This window comes from Myodes glareolus, chromosome 14, assembly GCF_982192425.1.
Source record: "Myodes glareolus chromosome 14, mMyoGla1.1, whole genome shotgun sequence".
NCBI lineage: Eukaryota > Metazoa > Chordata > Mammalia > Rodentia > Cricetidae > Myodes > Myodes glareolus.
This window is the reverse complement of record NC_142039.1, coordinates 15,117,666-15,133,218: the sequence shown is the minus strand read 5'-3', so window position 1 is coordinate 15,133,218 and position 15,553 is coordinate 15,117,666. Positions and strand designations below refer to the sequence as shown.

At 39.2% G+C, this 15,553-nt stretch overlaps 1 protein-coding gene across 3 annotated transcripts in view; it reads right to left on the bottom strand.

Moving 5' to 3' along the window:
* Positions 1 to 58: 58 nt before the first annotated feature.
* Nmt2 (N-myristoyltransferase 2) overlaps positions 59 to 15,553 on the bottom strand; it is a 48,435-nt gene continuing 32,940 nt past the window's right edge. For all 3 annotated transcript variants that reach the window (XM_085699067.2, XM_085699068.2, XM_085699069.2), the window contains 6 exons: positions 13,949 to 14,119; positions 12,772 to 12,880; positions 6,479 to 6,649; positions 3,892 to 4,059; positions 3,464 to 3,601; positions 59 to 2,933 (listed from right to left, as the gene is read on the bottom strand). In XM_085699067.2, coding sequence (XP_085555193.1) covers positions 2,913 to 2,933; positions 3,464 to 3,601; positions 3,892 to 4,059; positions 6,479 to 6,649; positions 12,772 to 12,880; positions 13,949 to 14,119 — 778 coding nt within the window. In that variant the 3' untranslated portion in view covers positions 59 to 2,912. The remainder of the gene's footprint in view (positions 2,934 to 3,463; positions 3,602 to 3,891; positions 4,060 to 6,478; positions 6,650 to 12,771; positions 12,881 to 13,948; positions 14,120 to 15,553) is intronic.

The window sequence follows — 15,553 nt, the reverse complement described above, 5'->3', positions numbered from 1 at the left end:
GTGGAACAAGTACACTGAAACAAAACCATGAAGTACAGAAAACACTCAAAAACGATGATTAACAAAACCAAAGTTTATTGAGACTAATGTCCATGCGTGTATAAATTCACTGCTTTAAAGGCTGGTACAATGCTTGCTTGCAAGAACATCAGTTTCCTACAGCACTTAACATTTTTCTACCAAACTTGGAAAATGGGCCACAGACATGGTCTAATAAGGTGGGGGAAACAACTGAGAAGGTGCTCAGTTGTAAGGGAGACACTAAATGCTAAGCAGTACACTGTCTTCAAAAGCGGCATACCATTTTTACTTTGTGGTAATTTGGCTTTCTTTGTAGGTAAGCATTGACACAAGCTTGGAGAAAGGCTTGATTGATACAGGGGAAAAAGCCTGATAAGGTTATTTCAATAAGAATTCCCTCCCTGCATATCATTAATTTCTTTGCAATACTTAACATCTATCAAAATACATTGGGGGTATAGCTCTGTGGTAGAACATGTACTTAGCACACATAATCCCTGGCTTGATCCCCAGCACCAAAACAAAAAAAAAGCAAAACTAACAACAAAAATTAACTACAATAGTAACTTAAGTGAAATGTGGCAAGAGGAGAGAGTCAATGGGTCTTCCGGCTAGGAAACGAAGCTGTCAGTGCTTTGAATAGGAACTGACTATGTGTCTTGAAAATCATTCTAGGAGGAAGTAAATGGGATATTAAAAACTTTTACCTCAAGTTCTGGTTGAACTCATGGGCTGTGCCACCTTTGTTCTATGTGACAAATTTCCATTTTTTGAAGGAAAGAAACCTTATAATACATTTTGGATACAGAGACAGGGCAGTGTAACTTAAAAACAACTCTGGAGACTTTGCATTTGTATCTGGTTTTAACAGCTATTTTATATCCAAGCAATTGCACTGGTTACTGATTTGAAAAATACCGATCATGTGCTTAAATTATGAATAGGCCAATGTTAATAGTGTATTTAAAGCGATGAGTTTTTTTTTTAACAACTGCAATGTGCAGTAAACCTCTAAAGGGATGGTTTAAAAGGGTCCTCATGAGGTAAATAAGCCCATGAAAAAAATCCTGACTGGCATTTCTACCTGAAAACTCAATTTGTTTAAGACCAAAAGAAAAAAAGAAAAAAAAGAATGAAACAATTTCCAAAGAGCTGTAAATCCAGATTCACTAAACTCGCTTACCTAATACTGTCTTTCTAAACAGTATTCCAATGAATAGGTAGTTTTATTTTCTGAGATGTTCTGTTAAAAATGTGACAGTTGGGCATGGACCATATGAAATAAGAAATCTGCCATGTGTCTTTAGGGACAATACTGGTCCCACTTCTGCACCACTTGTGAGGCCCAGGTGCTCCCTCTAGTGGTGCTATCAGGTATGGCACAATTCGTGGCCTACTTCTTAGGACCTCAGTCCATAAATATGCTAAGAGGCCAGACAGCAATTATTTTAACTTTGCAGGCAATACAATCCAGTCTATCACAACTACTTAATTTCCCTTCGTAGCATGAGGCAGCCATAGGTAGGTCATAAATAAAGATGTGGCTGTATTCTGATAAAACTTGAATTTCCTAAGATTTGCATGCTACAAAATGTCAATTTTTTTTGGCCATTTCCCCTAATCATTAAAAATAATAATAATAATAATGACCATTCTCAACTTGCTAGTTGTATAGAACAGCCAACAGGTAAGACTCGACCTAAAAGTAACATCTGGTGAGTCCTTTCTAGTAGGGAAGGAAATGCCATGTTGTCTGAAGTAGTGTTCTGGACTGGGGCGGAGGCACTGTAGTAAAGGCAGGAAGAAGTATCTACTTTGCGTCTGACTCAAAGGCCAGTCTATACAATGGCCTTATTTAGTATTTTACTTTCCCTTGGATTAGTGGCAGCATATACACACATATGTACACTGTGAAACTTCTGTTTTTCAAATTCTAGGTAAAAACAACATCAGTAACAAAATTATGAATACGTATTTACAAGTAAGACATTTTCCATTTGCATGACAATTTTCATGATAAATTAAAGTCAGCATAAAGGAACATGTGCAATTTTGCATAATAAAAACATTCAGACCATCTGTGTGCTGACAGCACTACTACACTCCTGGGCATTTAATCTGACCTTAGAGCTTTTACTTCCTTTCCCTCACACATCCTTGACACTGCTGAGTAATGAGATTGCAAGCAGTCTCAAGGTCTGGTCAGTCAGGTGTGTACTCTTTAGTGAGCATGCTGAACATATGCCCCAAATTTTGCTTTTGAAACAATCCACTGACCTGCTGAAGAGCAAAGGACAGACCTGCATATTTACTGATTTGGCTACTATGCTTATGGGACAGACCTGTATGTTTGCTGATTTGGCTACTATGCTTCTTATGGAATAATAAATGTGCTAAGTCACTGGTACGTTTTCATATTGCTCCATACGTAATTATCTACCACATGTCAATTCTATAAACATTCCCAGTAGCATTATGTAAGGTGATACACATATGGATCCTTGTTCTGTTATACAAGTATATCACCACTTAATAAACAGAAAAGCAGCAGTGACTCTCCTAACAGCAAAGGTTTTCTTAACATGATGCCACCACTTCTGTTTGGTTCACAGAGAAACAATCCCACTTCTAGAGTGGAAGAACAACATCCTCTCTTTACCATGAGAACTCTGTGGACACCTTCATCCCTCCCACACATCAGTCAACAGCAGAGATTGGCTCTCAACATCCTAACTAGATACGTGTACTATTGGCCATCTGTTCTGATTGTTAGCAACTACTTCAATTTCACTCAACTTGTGCTTTTATTCTTCTTTGGAATGGCAGTTCCAGGATTCACTAAATCGAGTATTAACAAATGAGAATGTCAGTCTTCTAGAACTCATATCCACCTATTGTAGAACAAGTCCAACCTAAAGAAAGGAAAAAAATGGCATAAGATCAAATGGAAGAGGAAATTGAGTTATAATAGAGCACACTATATCTGTGTTTTTAAAAGTTCCCTTGGGCTGTGATGCTGGCTATGAAGGTAAAGGCACTTGCCACACAAGCCTGATGACCTTAGTTCAGTCCTTGGAGCCCTGGTAGAAGGCTAGTACTGACTGACTCCTCATAGCTGTCCTCTGACCTCCATATATGCTGTAGCACATATGTACATACATATTATATATACATATACACAGAAAAAAAACACCTCTAACAACAGAAAACATACAAAGTCCCCTTCCTCCTATAGTAGTAGGGGACTGAGTTAACTGATTCTAATTACAATCAATCAATCAATCAATCTCTCTCTCTCTCTCTCTCTCTCTCTCTCTCTCTCTCTCTCTCTCTCACACACACACACACACACACACACATATACACACACACCCCAGAAATAGTTAAAGCCCCTTTATCCTGAAGGAAGCTGGTATGGAACTGTCAAAACAAGCTTACTCACCTTTTCCGAGTCTGTCCCTGGACACCTCCAGTTGTACAAATAATACTGTAAGTTGCCATCTCCTATACCAAACTTGAGTTTTTCCAAGAAGGTTTTATTTTCCATCAAATCTAGTGCATTGAATACATCAAATCCTTTCTGCCAATATAAAAAGTTTTAAATACCAAGGGCTTAATGTATTCTTTGTGTATATACTCCTGTATAACATCATTTCCTCTACAATAACTTAAATATGCACGTATAAGGCTAAGTATCTACAGTATAAAGCTAAAGACTAAGAACCATCTTAGAAGATTGTATTATAAAGACAATTGGGGAAGGGGTCCAGACAGGTGGCTTCATGGTCCACATTGCTCTTGCAGAGCACCTTTCTGTTAAGTTGACTTGCTGAAAGAGAACCCTGTAGTACAAAAAGCAACAACACTCACCAGCTTGGCTATAATGAGCGCATCATTCATGAGGTCCAGCAGGGGTGTCTCTGTGTGAATGTTGTAGAAGGAATAGGCAGCCTTGAGGCTCTTGTGAGCGGGATGGTGCATAACCGTGGAGGGGAGCGTGTAAAAGCTCAGGAAATCAGTCAGCTTCCCACTCGGGCTCTGAAGGACAGAGGTAAGCAACAGCAAGTGAGTGCTTCCTTGAACAAGCATTCAGCTAACTGATGCTGACCTATGACTTACACCCAACTTTCTGTCTAAATGAGCAACAACTAAGATTTTCTTCTCTATAACCCAGTCCTTTTATACTAAGTAAAGACCAATAAGTGGACTGCAATTTAGTCAAAGTGTTAGTGGGAGATATTCAAACTCTTCCAAAGCAGGTTCTAATGGAAAGTTACTTCAGGCTGACTGATGAGTCAATGCTCACACTGACAAGGACAGTCACAGAAGTAGATTTGCAGCCTCTAAGCTGAGGACCAGAAGCTGCCTTCCTCACTCACACTGGAGTATATATAGTCTGCTGCCAGGAGGAAACAGAGCTGTATGCCAAGTTAGCCACCCAGTGGTGAAGAGAACACCATTTCAAAGCACATGGCCACTCAGCCTTGGTATCTAGCACCTTTTCTTAGAAGTAAATAAGATTTGTTAATAACATTTGAGATTTCAGGGTCTAAGCTAAAGTTTTAAAGAAGGATAAAAAAACATCATAATCTCTACCATATGGTACCTTATAATCTTTCTGATGACAAAGGTCTTACCCATGAATGTAATTTTAAATACTATTGAATGAAATGTCAGTATTTGAAAGATCTATGTAACTCAGTAAATCTACATTTTCCAAGTGGCCAATGCATGATGTTGCAAACTTGTATATTAACTAAGATTCATTTGAAGAACCAGACATAAGTTAGTGGTAGAGAATCTGCTTGGTGTGTATAAAAACTGCTGGGGAGAAGGGGCACATAGAGAAAGGAAGAGGACAAAGATGGGGACAACAGACCAATGAGTTCTGGATCAAGAGAATAGCAAGATCACTGAAAATTTCAGATCACAGTATTCATAATTATCTTAAAAGAGTTGTGTGTGGTACTGTACATTAGTAATCCCAGACAGAAATCAGGACACTCAGGCAGGAGGATCAGCAATCTAAAGCCAGAGGCTGGAGAGATGGCTCAGTGCCTAGGAGCACTGGTTGCTCTACCAGAGGCCCAGGTTCTCTTTCCAGCACCCACATGGAAGCTCACAACCTTCTGGAACTCCAGTTCCAGGTGATCTCTTCTGGTTTCCAAAGACACAGACATAATGTAGTGCACAGACAAGCATATAGGCAAAACACCCACACTCATGAGATAAAAAGAATCTAAAGTCAGCCTGAATTACACAGTGGGCCTTAGTTGGTGACATACTAAGACCCCATCTCACAAGGGAAAAAACCAGCAATTATATGAAGGGTTAAATTACCCACTATTTTCAAATCTTCATTATTTCTTGGGAGATATCTTCTTCATGTAATTCAATCAAGGTAGTAGTATGTCACAATGAATTGAAAGCAAAACCAAGGAAGGGGCACACACTCTTAAAAACATAAAACTGTTCTTTCACTAATCTTTGTGGTTTGAGAAAAATTAGTTTTCATATATGGATGTTCTTTAGGTAACATGCAATGGATTTACTATTGTTACATTACTGAGTATGATAAATAACTGCTGACCTAATCCACAGCAGAAACTCTTTTGGGTTCTGAGTAATTCTTTAGCGATTAAGTCCTGAGACTGGACAGTTTATGAGGCTCCAGAGACATACAAGTATAAAAAGATTTGTGTACAAAGAGTTTTTAGAAATACACATTTTGAAACTGTCTGCTTATTTGTTCTTTATAAATGTCTTGTGGATCATCCTCACCATGGGCCAGTCTCTCCAAGACTGCCCTAACTGGACCTGTGATCATAAGTTCTGACAAGGCTTGACAGTGCTAAATAACAGTTCTGTTTACAAGTGATGTAAACAAATCCCTAAAATCACTTCTATTGGCCTTCTCCACTGTCTTCAAATTGGTTGCCAAAAAATTCCAATTTCTCAGTGCAACTCCATTTCAATCCACCGAGCTTCCAAGCGAGACACCATCTGAACAACCAATTCCAAGCTTTGTAATCAAGGTTGAAAAAAAGGTGTTAAGTCCCACTAAGGCAACGGGGTCAGAGTATTCAGACAGCTCCTTTTACTTCCCTCCCTTGAACAAGAGTTAAGAGGCTGAATCTGTTTCGACTAATGGCAGTTCAGATCCAGCCAGCTATACACAACTCCAAATAAATATTAAATTCTGGAACATAGCTATCTAGGGTGAGGCACAAGTAATTACTAGCTTTTCAAAATGAGAAGAGCAAATGCACAGCAAACAAAAGCACCCTAATTTCCCTTTAGTAACTAGTGAAAATGCTCAAATCCCGGACTAGAAGCAATTGTGGTAGGGCTAGCAAAGGCAGTAAGTCATGGATGGAGGATGGACATGGGCACGCTGCAATCCTCTTCAAAGAAGCTTTAACCTGTTCTTAGGACTATTTTATCAGCTCATCTTTACCTCCACCACAAAGGTGTCAATGATGTGTTCCCTGGGGAGGAACCAGTGGGCCACTTCCTCTTCATCCATCACAGGAGCTAGATGAAACTGCTTCAAGTAGCTGTTGATCAGTTCTCGGACTGCTTTGATATCTTTTGGTTCCATTGGTCTCAAACCTGAAGTCTTTGTAACCTTGTTAAAAGGAAAATAAAGCAAAGTCAGAAGTGCAATGAAGAGTAAAATAAAATTACTTCATGCTCAGTGTGGCCCACAAGCCTGCAGTACCTATGGGAACTTTTCAGAACTGAAAACTCTTGGTTCCAGACCTGCTTTAGTGAATCAGAACCTGCAGTATACCATGAATCCATTAAAACCCAAAGCTGGGTCTAATGGCTGGGCCTATATAATCCCAGCTACTTGAGAGGATGAGGCATGGGAATTAATTGCAAGGTCAAGGCCTGACTGGAATATACAGTGAGTTCAAAGCTAGTCTGGGCAACTTATTGAGCCTGGATAAAAAGAAAGATAATGAGGGCCAGTGAGATGGTTCAGAGGGATAAAGAAGCCCACTGCCAACCCTGAGCATGTAAATTCAACCCCAGGACCCACATGGTGGAAGGAGAGAAGCAACTCTTGCAAGCTGTCCTCTGAACTCCACCAGTGTACCTGGCAAACGTATGACAGTCTGCACTCTCAACTAAGATATAGTCGATAAGCAATGTGTGTCCTGTATTCTTCTTGCTGTTGTTATTTTGATTTTTCAAGACAGGGTCTTTCTATGTATCCCTGGCTGTTCTGGAACTTGCTTTGTAGACTAGGCTAGTCTTGAACTTACTGAGATCTGCCTGCCTCCCAGGTGCCGGGACTAAACGCATGTGCCACCACTGTCCAGCTTGTGTCCTATCTTCGTATCCAAACAAACTAAATGGAACATTACAAGCTGTTATAACAAGAATTTAACAGATATGAATCAAATTTTATGCTTTTTCCACTTGAAGAAATATTGGATAATTTTAAGAAGTGGCACACATATTGCTAATATACTTTTTTGCTCTCAATTACTTGTGAATATTTCTAAACTAAAAATCCCTAGAGCCTGGGAGAAGACTAGGCAAGTAAAAGTACTTGCCATACAAATCTAACAACCTGGATTTGATCCCGGAAGTCACATTTTTTATAAAGGCCAGATATGGTGGTGTGCATCTGTAATCAATGCTATAAAGCTATTCTTTGACCTCTACACATGCACCATGCATGCGAATGCACACACATACACACAACTAAATAGGTAAATTTTAAAAAAACCCAAAACAATAAAACTCGTAGAATTAGAACATTATGGTTTCTGAAGGCCCCTATTATCTTGGTGGCAGCTATAATCAACTACTACTGAGGGTTAGAGATGTTTCCAAGGCTCTATGACCAAGAGTGTTGATTGATTACTGGTTAGTGTAGGGGAAGACAGGGAGCTAGCAATGGATGCTTTACACTTCCAGGCCCAAGGGTTGAGCATTTACAACAAGCTGCTCAAGGATGGAGTATGTAGTCTACAAACACATAGAATCTCAACTAAAATACCATTTAATTATCTAAAGTTGGAGAACTAAATCCCTAACACTGAACAAGCAGCTCACACTTTTATTAATCTTTTTGTGGCTTTTGAAAGATTAGAAACATCTAGTCCCAGTAAAGTGCTTGCCTAGCGTGCACAAAACCATGGATTAAATCCTAGTACTGCAAAATGTCCAGTCCCACCTGGAATTAAGTAAAATAAATATGTATTTCTGAATGCTAGTTAAAGACCAAAAGCGTCTAAAATGTTCTATATGCCAAAGTCACCTAAAAACTACTCTCTTGGGCCGAGTTATGTAGCTCAGTATAGAAGGCCTGAACAGCACATACAAGTGGCACAAAAGAAGACAATATTATTTTCAGCTAGGATGCTTCATAGATGAGACAATTATGCCTGTCTTCAAGAAAAACTGGGAAGACCCAAACTTAGGTAAAAATAGAATGCTTTTGTATAACTGATAAAGCAGTCAAGTTTTCTGGGGGTTCAATATAAAGCAAGAAACTTTCCTGGTTAATAGGAGCAAGTTACATTTCCTAAGCAAATTCTGTGTCTGAATTAGGTACTTTCTCAGCCTCAACTAGAATCGATTATTTTTTTCAACTCCACATAATCTGAAGCTTGTATGTACAATTGTATAAGAAAAACTCAGAGCTCCACTGAAAAACAAAAGTGTTACCTGTCAAACAACATGGTATGAGCTGATTTGGAGCATAGTTAGCAGTAATGGTTATGGTTACTTATATGACAAAGGGAGTTTCTAAGTACTAAGATCATCTAGTGCTATTAAACATAGAAAACACCATATGCTTTAATGCACCCTAGCAAGTGTACACTTTTTAACAGCACAAAGCATAGTTATGCTGGTTGATTAATCCTGCTTTTTAATCTACTTCAAATTCCTTTATTTTTAAGCCCCCTCCCTCCATCTTAATCCTGAACTTCAAATAAACAAGCACACTGAACAGCAGGGAGACACAAGAAGATATATTTCTTAGGTAAGCCTAGCCTTTGGGGAATGCTAGCCACAATGAGTGCCAGGCCAGCTCTGTTCTTACAAAGCAGACTGCACATGCCAATCTTGGTTTTCCATGTCAACTTCTATGATAGGGATAATAGCCCACCATCCTGTGACTGCGCAGGCAAGTGCATGAGATTATAAATGTTCATTCTCTAGTACAATGCTGGCCTGATAAACGTTAGCACCTAGGTTCAGAAGTCTATGCCTAAGACACAAAAGCAAGAACTGTAAGAAAAATGGTAATGATAAAAATGAAACAACCATCGTGTATATTCCAGAAGGCTCCCTTATACTGAGCGGTACAAGTGGCTTGACTGTTAGCAGCTGCATCGTCTATCTTTAATCAAGAGGCACCAGGATGATTGCTGCTGGCATCTTTCAATTTTCTATTAACTGTACTTTTATTCCTTTTGCTCTCTCTTCCCTCTTTATCTACCAACTACTACGCTAATCGGTCTATACAGTCAACTTGACACAACCCAGAGTTACCTGGGAAGAAGGAACACCAAGGAATTGCCCAGATCCTGTTGGCTTGTACCTATAACTCTGAGGGATTATTCTGATTGATTGAGGACCGGCCAACTGTAGGCAGCACCATCCCTGGGGAGGTGGGCCTGGTGTGTATAAGAAAGTTAACTGAGCATGAGGCACAGAGTGAGCCAGTAAACAGCATCCCTGTGAGTCTTGCTTCAACATTCCTGCTTCAAGTTCCTGCTTTGACTTTCCGCAATGCTGGGCTGTGACCTGGAAGCCCTTTCCTTCCAAAGCTGTTTCTGGTCAGTTTTGTGGTTTTTTTTTGGGTTTTTTTTTTGGGGGTTTTTTTTTTTTTTAAATCAGCAACAGAATGAAACTAAACTACTCTTCATTCCTCTTTCCTATAACTGAAATAGAAGAAAGATGCTTAGACTTAGAACATGTTAACGAGATCTGCCTGGACCTTGATAAATGCTCTTTTCTGATCATCAACGACACAGTAGGACACCTTGCAGGCCTGGGTCATGGTACTCCTACAGGGGTGTGTGAGAGCAAGCAGCATAAGGAAAGGGGTCTAACGGAAACCTTTGAAGCCTAGGACGGGACATCACAAGTCTTACTGTTTTGGGTTTTATGATCTGAGCTAAATATCAACCTTCCTAAACCTCAATTTTTCATGTATATGATAGAAATAAGAAGTACTAACTTCTAAAGGTGTGAGAATAAATTGATTAATGTATGTAAAAGCATATTATAAACCTAAGCTTACTCGGCAAAAAAGTCACCACTCTGAGGACATGGCTGCTACAGAGGAACACTGCCAACTGTTGGAACCATGCCGAAGTCTGCTTTGAGAACAAAAGCTTGTTTGTGATTCACCACCAATTTACCAAACTTTGTTGTCTGTGAGATTAATTTTTATGCAAGAAATATACAGGCCAAGTTAGTTTTATATTTTTACTAGCCAAAATAAACTTGGGATAGGTAGGTAATACAACTGCTTTTCCTTTGTTCCATTTTAGGTAACATCCATGTGAGTCTTTTCCTTACATATACACTAGACTGCTTTGTGCCTAATACAGAGTCCTGGGAGATTAATGTGGAGCAGCATTCCTTCCTGGTGAAAAATTAGGCATGGATGCAGTCTTAATTTCAAATCACATGACAAAATAGCACATCAGAGATCTTATCTGTAGCTGAGAGTGTTTGGACAGTCCACCTTTTAGAGATCATGCCTGGTGTGAACTGTTCCTACTGAACACAGAGGGACCTGTGATTTGCTGCTAAGCAATCAACAGTAGTGACTGGAGGTCTCTATTCTTTCTTTCTTTGGAATGTTTTAAAAATTGTTTTTATTGCACTATACATTTTTCTCTGCTCCCTTCCCTCTTCTCCATGGGAAATGATTTTGTTTTTCATCTAATTGACACAACCCCCCTTCTATAAACAGCTCTTACTGGCTTTGAGATAAGTAAGTTGCCAGGATATGGGTTGTTCTGTGGAGAAGACCCTGTGACAAGGAACTGAGAACAGCCTGTGGCAGCTGGCAAGCAGAAACGGCTCTGAGCCCACCAACCAGAAGGTAAATCAGTCTTTTAACATTCCTATGAGCCGAAAAGTGGCTCTTTCCCCAGTCAATGTGTATACAACTTTGGTCCTGACTGACCGACACCCAGATAGCCAGAAGCAGAAGATTCAGTTAAGTGGTGGCTTGCTCTTTAGAACACATATGAAAACAAATGTGCAAGATGCTTTTGTTTAGATAGGACATGTATTTTTTACATTAATTATTTATGTGTATGGATATTTTGCCAGCATGCATATTTGTGTACTATGTGTATATGGCACCTAGAGACCAGAAGTTACAGATGGCCATGAGCTACCACGTGGAGGCCAGTGCTCTTAACTGCTGAGCCATCTCTCCAATCCCAAAACACAGTATTTTTATGCAACCCAGGCTGGACTTCAACTCTTTATTTTCCTGCCTCAGTCTTCTAAGTGCTAGGATTATAGGAATGTGTCACAATGACTGGTTTGAACATAACTGCTTAAAAAAAGAGAGAGAGAGAGAGCAGGGCAGTGGTGGCTCACACCTTTAATCTCAGGAGTCAGAGATAGGCAAATCTCTGTTGAGTTGTGTTGAGGTTAATAGTCTGCAGTGTGAGTTCCAGGACAGCCAGGACTATTACACAGAGAAACCCTGTCTCTGAAAAGCAAACCAACCAACTGTTTGAAGCTGCTTGGTTTGTGACAATCAGCAAAAGATACATAATATATCACTCAACTATATTTAAATTTTTTATGCTACAACAATTTTTCATATCATGACTCTAGTAGTTTAAAAAGATGAAGGAAAGGGAGGGCAGCTCAATGGATAAAGTGCTTGCTAAACTTGAGAACTGAAGTTTGGATCCCCAGTACCCATATGGGTCTGGTGGCCCACTTGTAATCTTAGCTTTCAGAAAGCAGAGATAGGGAACCCCTAGGGTAAGCTTGTTAGATAGTCTAACCAAATGTGGGTTCAGTGAGAGACCCTACCTCAATAAATAAAATGGGATGGTAGAGAAAGACATTGATATCAATCCCTGACTTCATATGAATATTTACTCCATGGGCACCCACAGACGTTATGAGCATGTTCCGCACTACATACACCAAACAAAACAAAACAAAGTAGATCCAGGACTGGTGCCTATGCCTGTTACCCCAGACACTAAAGCAGGTAGATTTTAAGATTTTTGAGGACAGTCTAGGCTATACAGTCACTTCAAAGCCACTTTGAGCTATACAGCAAGACTCTCTAAAAAGTTTTTTTTTTAAAAAAAAAATCAGTACAGAAAAAAATAGATAAATGAAAACATGATTTTCACCTCCCAAATCTTTTCTTTAAGCTTGGATTCTGAGTTCCATGGAACAAAGTGGAACATGATGGTGCACTCCTTTAAACACAGTCCTCAGGGGGCACAGGCAGGGAATTTCTGAGTTTGAGGTCAGCCTGCTCTACAGACCTAGTTCTTTAGGACAGTCAGGATTACACAGAGAAACCCTGTCTCAAAAACAATCAATCAAACAAAAACATTAACAATTGAAAAAAAAAAAGTCAGGGCGGCTTAGACTTTTCTCCCTCATTGAGTGGCAACGCTCCAAAATTATGGCATTCTCCTTTCCCAGCTATAAGCACAGCTTCAGTCTGATGTCAAAACCTTCAATGGTTACAAACTTAGAAAGTTGCACGTGCCTCTTACTTACATCCGGAAGTCGGTAAAGCTTCATCGTTCTCTGTAAGGTCATATTTCTACTCAAGTGAGAAAATTTCACTTCTACCAGTTTCCTGGGGTTTAGGGATCGGTGCCAATACCTAGAAGACAATGGAGGTTTTACTCTGTTTTAGCTTTTCTAGAAATATCTATTTAACACTTACGTTGTACCAGGTACACTGATGGCGCTGGCCATTTTCTATGCATTAATTTGTTTGAAGATATAAAGAAAAGCAAAACCCGAGGCATAAAAATTGACTTGCTGCTAGTTATGTTCCTTTGGAGTTTGTGGTCTTTCATCTTGTCCCCTAAATAAGAATATTTCACTTTTTGTATTTGTATTTTATTTAATAAAAGACGTATGTAAATTTTAAGGAGCCTCATGATTTTATGTGAGGCAAACCAAACAAGAAGTTTAAGATCACGAAAATATTTCTGCAAAATAAACCATACCTATTAGTAAATACCATCAAAGAAAACTAATTCTGAGGAAATAAATCCTACAATTTCAGTTTTGGTATATAATACATTATTTGTACTCAAATATACCTATGATGCCAATTTTTCTGCTTATTTACTAATATAATAATTTAGTAAGCTATAGTGATTTTATAGTTTTGTACTATATTCATTTCAAGTTTCATCCTACTTAAGTCAAGAGAATTTGTGGAGTAAAATTATTTTTTGATGTCTTAAAAGCAGGTTAGACCAGTAACAGTCTGATTGCACTCCCTCTGGAGTAATCTCTGCGAGCCTGATTAGCCAACAAGAAGTCTCAGACTTCTGACTGACAACACGTCACATTCAGCAGTGCTGTGAAGCAGCAGAAAGCTGAGTTTAGATGCTGAAAGGAAACAGTGTTGACACTGGATGGGCATTTCTAGACTGCAACACCACAGGTTTCCCCATGCACAGACATCAGACGGAGCAGACATGGAAACATGAATCCAGCATCATTAGTGGGTAAATTTTCCATTTAATAACCGAAAGGGCTACAAGATATACTGAATACTGGACTCAATGGCTCTAGCTTTGTCTCCACCTCAGCTACCAACAAACTACTATCCCCAGCAAGCCCAATCCCTGTGGATTAAATCAGAGGAGAACATAGTTACGACCCATCCCATCTGGCAAAAGGGAAACTTCTGATGTTTGTGCAGTGCTATTACCTGCATGTGGCAACAGGTTTAGGAAGAACCACTCCGGCAGTATAAACAGCCTGGAAGATCCCTTCTAGGTTCACTCTTCTAGTTATCTCTCGAATCAACACTGGAGCTACCCGTTTGGATCTCAGCTTCTTATGGACACAGAGAAAGTTGATCTCTACCATCCTCTTCACGCTGACAAACAGATGGGACAATTAGAGCACACTTTAAAAAGCAGGGCAACATTTTTATAAAGTTCCAAAGAAAAAGACCATGAAAAGCATCCTGAAAAATACTGCACTGTGCAGGCATTTCACAAAATCAGACCAGATACCATTTTCTATACCCACTGTCAAAATGGTCAACCCTAGGTCAGGGAGATCTAGATTACAATGATCAATCAAATTCTAATTGCTCTCAATTAAAATGTAAAACTTTGGTCTATTTTTATAATTTTAGATGTTAGATCAAATAGGTCTCAAGAAGTGTTCCTATTATGTTTTTTTCCCTGCAACATATATAATTATGGCAAACAAACATCAAAAATAAAAACCCCTTCACAGCAATAGCAATAACAACAACAACAACAACAACAACAACAAAACCAACTAAATAATATCCCACCCACTCCCGGATACCCTAATGTAGAAATGGCAAGGTATTGTTCAAACATGATAGATTCCCCAAGATCCCTGGAGAAGGGCCTTGATCAGACCAGAGCTGACACTATTCCAAGCTACCATAATCCTCCCAGAGCTTCAAAGCTCAGTTCTGACTTGAGGTATGTGTACATTTTAAGTGTTCTTGAGAGCACATGCTTTTATCAGTTCAGCTAGGCAGCTCACTATAGTAAACATATTAGCTATTGGACCTCTGATTTTCATATCTGCATATCTGACTTAGGGCTGGCAATCCAGAGCAAATATGTAATACACTTATCCTTTGGACAGAGTTTATAATCTCCTTTAAAAGTGCTAATTTTTTCTGAAATACCTGTTGATGGCTTTGTTTATTCTATGAACATAATATATACATAAGTACAGCTGTGTGCCTGTATGAGATTGAGAGGCAGAGAGAGTAAAATAAAAATAGGGAAGGAGAGAGGATCAATGGGAAAGTGGAGTGAAGTATAGTCAGACAGATGGAGGGATAGAAAGACAGCACTGTTCTCTCACCTCTTGTCCAAGTTTTTCTTTAACTAAAAAAGAAAAACCTAAATAAATCTAACTATTAGACTCTAAGTTTACAGTATCAGTGTACAAAGAGCTCCTAAACAGCTCTCCCAAGCAATCTTGCTATCAACAGCCAAGTTTAGTAATCACTGACATCTTATTTTGGCACCAGAGACCCAAAGCCACACACATGCCAGGCAGACACTCTACAATTGAGCTACATTTCTTATCCTTTGGTTTTTTGATTCAGAATTTTACCACACGGCACAAGCCGGCAACACTAAAGGTAAACATCTACTGTCTTTCTCAATGGCACTCCACAATTTTATTTATTTATTTTTGAGGCAGGACTGGCACTATTCCTGGAGCTCAGAGATTCAAATAACTTGACCAATCAAGAAGCTCTTGGCACCCTCCATCCCCGTCTCTGCTACCCTAATTCCAGGATTACAGGCAT